The sequence below is a fragment of the Uloborus diversus genome, chromosome 3, assembly GCF_026930045.1.
Source record: "Uloborus diversus isolate 005 chromosome 3, Udiv.v.3.1, whole genome shotgun sequence".
Taxonomy (NCBI): Eukaryota; Metazoa; Arthropoda; class Arachnida; order Araneae; family Uloboridae; genus Uloborus; species Uloborus diversus.
The window spans coordinates 149,214,617-149,226,761 of NC_072733.1; the positions used below are offsets into that span (position 1 = coordinate 149,214,617).

Here is a 12,145-nt window from a genome sequence, read left to right on the forward strand (position 1 = left end):
TTATAATATAGCAGGCGGAGAAATTAGCTATAAAAAACCGCTTCAGTGAAGTAGATATATTTTTTAAACAAGGTACACTTTCCAATGTTCATTAATTAAGAAAAAGAAATAGGGGAACTGAACCCTTACCTCAGGCAAGGCCCCTCAATCACATCCCTTTTAAAGCACTCAAATATAGCCTAAAGTGGCGTTTTAAATATTTCAGCATCAAAAAAATTTCAAAAGAGAACACCCGAACCCCTTCCTCTGAGTTCACCATAAATGTCCTAAATTTGAATTTTTAAGGCTTCAGTTTCTAAATTTTTTTTCTAGAAATAGCACCACCTTTACCTATAAACATGACTTATGACCGCCTAAAAGTAATCCTTTAATTTTGGAAACTTTTTGAAAGAAGCTTCCTACACCCTTCCCCCTTAAGTCATCCAAAGATAGCCCAAAACAGAGTTTTTAAAATTTCAGAAACGGAAAAAATTCGGGCTGGCCGGCGGAATACCCCCTCCCCCGTCACTGTGTTTACTAAAGGCAGAGTAAGTTCGTGTTTAAGATTTATTTTTCTATTGAAAGATCAACTCCCCTCCCCACATCGCCAAAGACAACCAAAAGTTTTAAGACTTCAATTTCGAAAATTTTCGAGAAACAACCCCAATTCCCTACCTCTAAACTCACTCAAAAATAGCCAAAATAGCATTTCAATACTTCAGCATGAAGATATTTTCTGGTATTTGGACGCTCTTTGCTGTGACGTAAACATTTCATCTCGTCAGCAATCACTCTCAATCGGTGATTCAGATTCAACTGTAATACATTTTAAAAGCGCACATAATTTTCATTTACGCGTGTGAAATTTACAAAAAAAAAAAATTCTGCAAATTAAAAAAAAAAATGAAAAGCAAGCAACTCAGAGGTCTGCAATGCAGGGAGTTGGAAATAACAGAGCTATACCTAAAAAACGTGAAAGGGCGCGAGTCTAAAAGCCACTCCCCCAAAAGCAAGTTGCAAACAAAACAAGCCCAAGGCGGAAAATCGAGAGAATGTCGATGTAAATTCGTGGTTATGGAACGGTCCAGTAATATTAAAGCATATTTTTCAAACACTCAATTTTTCTTTTTAAAGTGAAAACAGAAAGAAATTCATTGAGATCTCCGTCTTAGAGATTTTGTCCAAGACGGAAATCTGTCCTGAGACAGAAGGTCTTGCACCCATGATTTACTTTGATATTTAAATGCTATTTTATTAGGAGACAGAAAAACCTTACTTCACAAAACATTTCAGAAATTAAAGCTTATGTAAAACAAGCCATCCAACTAGACAAATAGCATCCATTTTTAGTCAGGGGTCTGTCCAGGATTTTTCACAGGGTCTGCTTTTTGTGAAAAATCAATTGATTTTGTGAAAAATCAAATAATTTTGCAATTTTTTTTTTGTAAAAATGAAATTTTAGAATTTTGAGATGGCGCAAACTGCATTATTGACACTTAAAGTTGAGTGTTTTCCCTCTTTTCCATTGAGAATATCATTCTTGCGTGTTTTTCAAGTATTCTGGGGAGGGGGGGGCGGCATCGCTCTCTGGGAGATGGGCACCCTTTCACGTATAAATCTTTATTTACAATTCTACATTATGTTAAATTTTCTAGAAATGTTATATGCATAGCATTTAAGATAATTGTAACAAAGAAATTCAGGCAGGGGTTCAGCATTTAACTTTTTGATCCAAGACACTGTTAAAGAGCACAGAATTTCGTTTTAAAACTTATAAACTCCGTGATTTTTACAAAAATAAAAAAAATATTTTGTTTGTTTACCTCTTAACAAAAAGTACTAAACATCGAAAGTTCGAAAAATCAGATTCCCGTAGCGGATGCAAAGCGATCGCAATCCTCAAAGTGAAGGCATCAAAAATATAAAAACGGCTTGTAAAAGAAATATTTTTGATAAAATTACTTTAAAATTGCATTTTAGAGTCCTATGTTAAACATATCATTAATATCTGGACACAGTTGAAGCAAAATAAATAAATAAAATAAAAAATAAACCATCGATTCAGCATTTTAATTTGTGACTCATAATAAATAAAAGAGTTTATTTATTAAAAGTTAATCATCCTTTTAACATCGAAAAACCAAACCCATATAACTTTCTCCCAAAATAACAGTTAAACATCGCACAGCCAGACGCTAAGTGCAATAAGTTTGAAGTTGGTAACCCTATCTGAAAAGATCACATTTCCCCCTCCTCTCCACCCTACTATCCTTTGCAGTTTTAAGTTCACTTCACTGTATATTATTGTTTATTAAATCATGAGTGGGGAGAAAAGTGCTTACCACGCCTATTTAGAGAAGGTTGACAAGTTTACAACAACACCACTGCATAAAACAAACAAGCAAAATTATAAACCAAACTGACTTTCAGCTGTTAATTTCTTTCAAAGAAATCAACAAAAGCATTACATTTATTTGGATTAGAGTTATTTATCGCTTGCCGGAGCATCACAAGAGAGCAATTTTTTTTTTCTTTTGCAAAATTAGCAGGTTTTGTATGAGTTGATCCCTGTAATTTAAAATTTAAAAAAGGTTCCAAACATTATTGTATTTATACATGGAAATATACTGCATTGTTTTGATTTGAGATTTGCTCTTTCAATAAACAATTCGTGAAAGATCTGTTTTTGTTTATCAGAATTTTGTGAAGGGTAATGTTTTGGTTGATCGGGATTTTGTGAAAGGTACGTTTTGGTTGATCGAGATTTTGAGAAAGGTCCATTTTGGTCGATTGGATTTTTGTGAAGGGTCCGTTAACGGACCCAAATTTCCTCTGGCCAGACCTGTTAGTTATCTATTGTATTATTAAATAGAATAAAAAGAAGTTTGCTGAAGACATAATTCGACCCCCTCTCTCCCCCCCCCCCCCGACGCACCCACTGTATTGTACATGTTTTCTTGAAGCAGTTACTTTTGATGGGATGAATAGATTCAAGGGCACTTGAAGGGACCCTTATTTTTCTTGAGGATTGATAAACTGACGAGGAATAGCCTAGTGGGTCCAAAAGCCTGATGCCTGCTGTCTCTTCTAAAATAATAATACTGCCTTTAAAATGAATGACAAATATATTTAAAATTAAATAAACAAAGTTTTTTACAGGCTATTTCTGAAAACTTCAATTTCAATATTTTTAATCCATTCAGGTTTTGGGAGTTTTTCTCTGAACTCTATTGAGAAACTGCCAACTACAAGGTATAAACGGTAAAATTGAAAGAAGATATCATACTTGTTTATAACAAATTTATCCATTAATTCTTTCTTGAAAACTTGAGGAACTTCAGGTAATGGATCTAGAATAAGAAAAGAGAACATTATTTCTGTAAAGGGAAATAAAGAAACAAAAAACGCTACAGCAAATCTTTCATTTTTTTCCCCTTGCACAAAAACTTATGAATAGAATTTTTATGCATAAATATTTGTTTCATAAATTTCCGAACAAAATAATAGAATTAGTCAGGGGGCTACGGGGGAAGAAACTGCATTTTGTGATAAAATTTTGAAACTTGGCATGTTTGTAGACATTGTATATAGAAATATTTTAGGAAGGGGAAGCATTCCAAAATCCCCCCCAAAGCCCCCCTGGCGGTCATTTTTGGTCCAAAACCAAAAATGGCGATTTAGTTCAAAAAAAAATTATTATAATTTTTTAAATTATTTCTTGTATCACTCCATAGATGTTAATTATATTTTTTACCATTTAAAGCTCCATTAAGCGTCTAATTTCTGAAACAACTTCACAAAAACTGGTTATTTAAAAAAAATCGATATTTTTAATTTGTAAATTCTCTGACGTGAATTCCCCCCCCCCTCATTACATAATTAGTGGTTTCTAAATTTAATTAGGACTATATCAAAATAGGGTTCCAGTTATCTGAACTCTAATTGCCCGAACTGCCCAGTTATCCGGCACCTCGTTTTTTATTACTGATCAGGCATAATCGAAACTATTTCCAAAGGGTATAAGAGAATAAGGATTTGAAGGAAAATGGGTGAAATTAATGTCAAGACAACATAATTTTAATAGAAAGAAATTTAAAGTTTGAATTAAAAATGTCTTCTTATTTCTATAATTACTATTGTTGCTGTTGTTAATTCTCCGTTACCCGATTGATCACTAGTAAGGTTTTACTCATTTTATGGGAAAAAAACATGCCTAAAGTATTATAAAATGTAACTACTTCTTACAAAGAGATTCACATCGATGTAATGAAGACACTTTTGACACAGAAGTTTTTATAACTTAAAAATCCGAGAAAGAAAGCAGCATCCCAATGTTCAAATTTTGAAGCACCGTATTAAAGCTGGGGCTTTTAATGTTAATGTTTATTAGATCACAGCTTTCAACCAACTTTATATCTTTTCTGAACCTTTGAAGGAGTTGATTCTGTGTTTTTTTAACATTTTATTGCTATTTTTAACGATATACATATATTTTTTAGTAAGTATGCTCGATGGTTACCAATTTTCATGAAAGATCTTCTTTAACCCACAAACCTTCCAGACGTACACAAAGCCTTCGAAGAAGGAATGTTTGTTGTAAAAAGACAATAAACGTATTTTCTGTAATTGGATTGGACCATACTTACATGCAAAAGCAAAACAATGCGGTGATGAAAGGAGACGGGGGTATTATTGGTCTATTACAGATCAAACTGCATTAAGAAGATGGATGTTGGTTGGTCTTGAAGTTATCGATTTTTTACACAATTTGAAAAAGTTACCTCGGCTCATTTAAAGAAACGCTGTATATACGCAATGAAAAAATATTACGTTTCCAAAGCCTGTTTTCAAGAAAGTCTTGAAGAGTCAGGCCTTGAAGAGTAATAGCTGAACATGGAAATCCATTTTTTGAACCATCGAAAGAATTGTTTTCATTAGAGAGGAATATGGCAGTAGACATAGAATGTGGAGCAACTCATGAAGATTGGGCAAATTGGGAAAAAAAGTTACAACAAATTCATAGAGAAAGGAATTGTGACTCAAAAGTCACTTCATATTCACGGTTAGGAAAAAGAAAACCTTTTAGTCTTTCATTTTTACAGAAAAACCAGTAAGTCTGTTTAATGAAAAGATTAAAATTCAATGGAGATTCATTTTCAAAGTTTTTCATTATTTGCGATATCGTACATTTAAACCTGGATGAATTTCTCCTCTATGAAAATCAACCTCACCCTCCATCGATTTCAATAAATGGAGCTCTTTGAACGAGAAATAAGTCTAGTTATTAACGTTCCTACTCAATGAATTAAGTAATAGTATTACTACTGATGAAGACTACTCAAGAGAAGACGAAAACATTTTGAGAAAGGATGCTGGAGATGAAAATTATGAATGCTAATTTTAGAATAAGCGCAGAGATACATTGTGATGCTATTGTCTATGATGGTTCTTTCATCGTTCACATAAAATGACCTAGGACCGAAATTTTTTTGTTTTAGTACTGAAGTCTATTCAGGATACAGATGCAAGACATATAAGAGGAATAGGAGAAAGATATCATTTTGGAGAAAATGGTTTGCTTCCAGAGAACTGGATCACTTTCCTCCGGAATGCAGATAAGAAGACAGAATTGTTTTTCATGATTGCACTGCCTATACCATCTTGATTTGCTCTTAAAGATTCGACGGAGATTTTCCTTGAATACAACACCTCTAGCGCCATCAAATCAAGAGGAAGCTGATTGTAGGATCTTCGGACATGTTTTTGATGCTGCAGAAAGAGGATACAGAAGCATATGCGTAAGAACTGTTGGCGCCCGCTGTCATTTTAGGCATATCATACTTCCATGAGTTGTACAAAAAGGGGAGAAAGATGGGGCTTGCATTTGTAGCTGGAAAACACTTTCGACTAATACTAGTCCAAGATTTTGACACGAATTCGGTCAGCAAAAAGCAGTTGCTTAAAGAGGGTTCGACTCATTCTCAGGATGTGACACAACCTCTTTGTTGCAAGTCGGGAAAAATTGACGATGTAGAAAAGATGGAAAGACTATCCTGATTGGTGTATTTTTATACCTATCCTAAAAAAAAAAGTATACCTGATTAAAAATTTCAAATATCATTGCTACTCGTCTTCGTGTAATTTCAGTCTGTAAATGAAGCTAGAAAACATTTTTCCACCAGCAAACAAAGATCAATGATTAACTTATCACCCACAGCTGAAGCCCTTTGGCAACTTATTTAGTGCTTATCGAGGTAGATATCAATGGGACAGTGTGCCTAAAAATTTAGTCTGAACTTAAATTCATGATTTTGGGGTTTACGGTAATTGATGAGAAGCACGTTCTTGTTTGTTTGAGTTTGCTCGCACTTTCAAGTGCTTAAAGCGAATTTATGTCATGCATGCGTAAAAACAACTGCTCTCAAATAACTTGTGGGTGCTTCAAAAATGAACTTATCTGCACATCGATGTGTAAATACAGCAAAGGAAAACGCTATGTATCTGTGTAAATGACTTGTAAATTCAAACGCTTTAAAATTATTTTCTGTATAATCATTGTACATATCACTTACTCAGATTTGTTGTAGTTTTAGTCGTAGTTTTTGCAATAGTGAGTTATATCTCAATAAATAACAATTTTATTAATAATAACCAATATTTTTATCTTTATTAGCATAGCACTAAACTTCTTATTGCAGTAATTAATAATTTATTCCTCCTACATCGTTTAAAGCATAGAACAAACGCTTCAAATCGTCTGAGAAAAAACTTGAAATTTGTTTTAAAGCGCTAAATAATAAATTTTGGTGTTCTATGAACAAAATATCCGTGCCCCCCCCCCCCCCCCCGCCCTCATTTCGCTAGTGCAAATATAACTTATAAAACTGCAGAATGTGAGTCAAACTTCCAAAAAATTTCGAAAAGTTTTCTTTTTTGTTTTGCCAAAAGTGAAAATTGATTTCGTTTTAACTAATCAAGGTATTATATTCATTCTTAAGTAACAATTAAAATGTTTGTTACAAATTTTGAAAAAATCACTAGCTTTGTTTATGATTTTTATTTCTAGTTTTATTCTTAGTTTTGTAATTGGTTTCTATCGGTAAATTTTAAAACTTATGTTCGGATTTTCTAATGTTTCGGATTTCTGGGGTTCAGATTATTGGGTTCTACTATAAATGAGATTTCTGGGGTTCGGATTATTGGGTTCTACTATAAATGAATTGATTTTTCTTCAACATAGTACTTTAAAATACATAAAAAATCATTTCTCAAACAACTCGTCCAGAAATGTTCAAGACTTTAGTTAGTTAAAGTTTTGTTTAAAAAAAATCAAAGTTTTTGAAATTATTTTGAAAATTAGGAGGTTAAGAGGTATTTTGATGGCTTGATTTTTTTCTTGATTTTTCAACCAATTAAGCTGAATTTGGTACTAATTTCAAGCTAATATTTTTCTCTTTCAGTGTGAATGACAAAAAGTATTCTATGAACAGTTGGGTGTTGCCACTCTTTATCTAAAGTCAGTTTTTATGTTTTTTCAGTTGGGAGATTAAATAATTTATATCTCCGGAGTACCTACTACGATCTGCATCAATTTTTTTTTTGTAGCATATTTAAATCATTCTCTTGCTATGTAGAAAAAAGTAGAAGGGTGTTTTTTGTTGTTTTGAAATACAAAAATAAAGTTTGTTTCGCAGAAAATACAAGTTTTCTATTACTTTAAATCCCTTTTAAGCTTAAAAAAGGCCAAAAACTTTTCAGAACAATTAATGCTGGACTCTCAAAGGATTTGTATCAATAGTTAATCGCTAAAATGTTGTTTACTTTTGAAAAGAATAGTGCATAAATCTCCGTTTCAGACTTTGCAAAAATAAATAAATAAATTTAAAAAAAAAAACACTTTTGATTGAAAGTGTACTAAATATTAAGAATAATAATTTGAAGAATTTTATAAAAATATTTTTAATGGAAATATTTTGCTTTTTTTGACATAAAAGGATGGAAAAAAAGACACTGTTGAAAATTTTTCTTAGAATAATCTTGTTTGGATTACGTTACACCTGACAATGAACTTCCACACTTACAGTAAGTACTCCACAACTCTAGATTTCTCTGAAGAAGATTATTTTTGCTGATTGAAGAGAAAGGGAAACTCTTTGCTGTTTTAAAAAATTACAATGGTAATTATAAATGAACAATTAAAATAGTAGTAACAAAAAGTATTTTTTCTGTAAAATTTGAATGGAAAATGTAATCTTAAAATACCAATTTGGGAACATCCATGATTCTCTTTTATTAAGAGTCGCGGAAATGTACGCTTCAAACATTTTTATTAACCAAAAAAAAGTATTCAGTACAGTACACTCTTCACTAGGCCGCAAAGTGGGTATGTCTGCCTAGTCAGAAACTACGGGCTCGGCTCAATTAAAGTATTGTGCATAGAGTAAAATTAGCATAATGGGAGCGAGGAAAGGCGACAAAACTAACATGGTGCACGCCTTGTCTCTCGACGGCCCTGGTTATACAAAATTATGCTTTATGGTTCTTCAATTAAAAAAAAAAAAGAAAAAAAAAACAAATAAATAGGACAGCTTCATTAGAACAGTCCATAGGATAGGGTTCGCCAAAACATTCTTATATGTTTTTTTTAATGAAAAATATTGTCCTGAAAATCATTGCTAAGTGGAGAAAAATGGATGGGTCGCCGAAATAAATGTGAAATAGAGAGGGAAAAAAAATAATAAAACGTTAAATGCAAAGAGAGATTCAATGTATTGTAGTGAATACTCACACCAAAAGTTCTAAATTTTTGAATGTAAAAATCGTAATTAAATCACAGCTTAATCAAGAGATGCAGGTAGCATATTTAAAATAAAATGAAGTGGAATAGAGACCTAAAGTATCGCAGAAAATTACCACATCTGTTCAAAATGTTAAAAGTCCTTTTTCCAAGGCCGCAAACGTTTGTATTGCAAGAAAACAAAAATATTAGGGAGGGGGAATTGAAAGTTTTATAATGGAAAATCCAAGCAAATAATCGTGTTTGGCAAAGGAAAATGGGAAGAAAATATTACCACAATATGTTTATCAGTAATTAAAATTGACAATGAAGATAGGAGGGACGCAGCCAAACTGAAAGGAAGAGTGGGGAACTCCAAACCCTTCTTTTTACGTCCCCAAAGCTGGCCTGGAAGTGAGTTTTTAAAATTTAGGTTTTGAAAAAATCCCGGAAAAATTGTTCTCAAACCCCATCCTTTAGTCTAACGTCATTAAAGCTTGCCTACACCTGAGTATTTAGGACTGCAATTTCGAAAAACCATAAGAGTGCTCCCAATGTAACATCCGAGAAATGCCCTCTCAATTAATCATTCATCCTCATTCAAAGTCGAATAAATTTCGTCTTTTGGTCTTTAATTTAAAAAAACTCCCTGAGTTGTTCCGAAACTGTCGTCCTCCAAATATTACCGGAGATCCTCAAAAATATCATTGTTAAGGCTTCAATTTAGAAAAGTTTTCAGGGGAGATATCTCCAAAACCTTCTACCCCTCTAACAGTATTATTAAATCGTCTACGATTACTTTAATTGAATTTCAATTTTGAAAATTTGCCGGGGGAGGACTCCGAATCTCTCCACCCATTAACATTAACCAAAAATCTTCTAAAACTGCGGTTTTTACAGATCGAAATTTTCGAATTTTTTCGAGAGAATGCCTCTCTCTCTCCCCAACATCATCGAAAAATGTCTTAAATCTCGCTTTTAGTGCTTCAATTACGAAATATTTCTGGTTGTGAGCCCCTTCAAAACTCCTCCCTCCCTTTCATCGAAGGTTGGCTTAAATTACGTTTCCGGAGCTTTGATTTCAAGAAACTGGCGGTGCACTAAATTTTAACCAAAAAGTCTACAATCGCGTTTTTAAGACTTCAAAATTTTAAAACATTTCGATGGGGGAGGGCGCATTTCTCATCTCCTTAATATCACCATAGATTGTCTAAAACTGCATTTTTCGATCTACAATTTTAAAATTTTTCTCGGGGGAGAGCCCCCGGACCCCCATTTACGTGTCACAATTGGGAATGCAAGCTTCAAGTTTGCATTTTGAAAAATTATGGAATGATGACCTCGAGTCTCTTCCTCCCTTAACATCTTCATAGATCGTCTAAAACTGTTCTTCAAATAACAGTCTTGAAAATTCCCGAGGGAGAGCCCCTGGACCCCTCTTCTGAACATAATTAAATATAATGTACGATTGTGTTGGGAACTTAAATTTGGAAAAATTATCGGGAGATGCTATCCTCTGGAACTCTTCTCCCCTTCTTCCCAAACTTAAAATATAGTTTAAAACTGCGTTTTTATGTCTTCAAATTGCAAAATAATGCAAGAAGGTAGCCCTCCGACACCCCCTAATTCTGATTGAATATTATCCTAACGATTATTTATATTGCTAGTACTAAGGTCTAGTAATATGACTATCCCTGCTAAACCAGAAGCCAAATCTTCTCTCTCTCTGCACATTCGAACATGCGTTTGAAAAAATTAAGGGGCCGCAAAAAGCGTACCCCCCTCCCCAGTTTTTTTGAAATAGCGACAGCCCTGGTGCTCTTTCCAAAATTTAATGACCGTGTCTCTTTTTCAATGAAAGGAGCATCACTGACGACATGGAGTTGTCCATTTCAAAGTTGGATCAGAAGATTTGGTTTCTTTTCAATATCCTATAAATTTTCTGGAAGCAGCACAATTCTGCATGATGAATACGTGTGACAGTGATGAGAAGGAGGGAGGTCAAAAATGTTTTATTGTTTGTAATAATTCTGACCAGTATGCTCTAGTCTTTCATTGATTCCTTTTGCACCTTGACAATCGTTAAGAACTAGTTTTGAAGTTCCTGCAATCGACAATTAATATATTTTCTTCATTAACTAGCTTAAGCTTATAATATATATATCTCTCTCTTATTTCACTTTACTCCCATCGTCTCAACCATTTTTAAATTGATTGTTTCAATTTATCATTAGATGATTTTTCTTAAAACTTTCAGTGATGTTGGTTTTCGCTGATGGAAGTAAAACAATCTGTTCTTAAGTTGTTTAAATTATTTTTCGTAAATCATATTTACGAAACATAATATCCATCTATATCTGATATGTATAGAAAGATATTTGATTCGTTAAAATTCTCGAGTTCTGATTTTCAATGTGTGCAGAATAGTTGAATCTATTTTTTAGGATTTCCGAAAAATATCTGTCATGGTGTGTGTGATAGATCTTTTTTTTGGCTATGCAACTTCAATTTTGGAAAACTTCCAGGAGAGCGCCCCCACTATAACGCCAGAATGACATCCTCTTTATTATCAAGAGTCATCTAAAACTGCGTTTCTCGTCATGCAATTTTGAAAAATTAATAAGAGAGAGCCCCTGATTCCCCCCTCTTTCCTTAACACGATCAAAGACAAGCCTAGAATTGCGTTTTTGGAGTATCAATTTCAAAAAATTGCCGGGGGAATGGCACCGAAATTCATCTTCCACTAACATTATCAAGATATATCAAAAGTGTTTCTAAAGCTATAAGTTCGGAAATTTAAGTGGAGCGCCCCTCTCCCTCCTCCCCACTCTCGTTAACATTATTAAAAAGTCGTCTTAAATTTGGTTTTTAGGGCTTCAATATCAAGAAAATTCCGGGAGAGCATTCGAAAACTCTTTTTCTTAACGTCACAAAGGTGGCTACAATTGTGATTTTAGAACTTCAATTTCAGAAAACTGCTTGTCTCCCAACCATAGATAGCGTTTTCAAGACTTCAATTTTGAAAATTTTCCAGGGGCGAGCCCTAGGATCTCTTCTTTCCTTAACATTACCACGAATAGTCAAAAACTGCGTTTTTAGAACTACAATTTTGAAAACAAAGGAAACCCTCCTTAACACAACGATAGACTATTTACAATTGCGCTTTTAAAGTTTCAATATTGAAAAATTACCGGGAAGGGGCCACCTAACCTTTTATTTTCCTAATATCACCAGAGATTGTATAAAACTGGTTTTAAAATTACAATTTAAAAAATTTTCTGGGGGAGAAACTCCCCGGACCCCCTATCTGATTGACAATAAATTTCCGTTTCATGGTTCATGTTGTATACATCTAATAATGACTCCATCCCAAGCCAGAAAGTTGTCCCT

At 33.5% G+C, this 12,145-nt stretch overlaps 1 protein-coding gene across 1 annotated transcript in view; it reads right to left on the reverse strand.

The window, feature by feature from the left end:
• Positions 1-12,145, reverse strand: part of LOC129218993 (DNA-directed RNA polymerase I subunit RPA49-like) — a 96,797-nt gene that overhangs the window by 19,105 nt on the left and 65,547 nt on the right. The window contains exon 10 of the mRNA XM_054853312.1: positions 3,266-3,329. Within this exon, the coding sequence (XP_054709287.1) occupies positions 3,266-3,329 (64 nt within the window). The remainder of the gene's footprint in view (positions 1-3,265; positions 3,330-12,145) is intronic.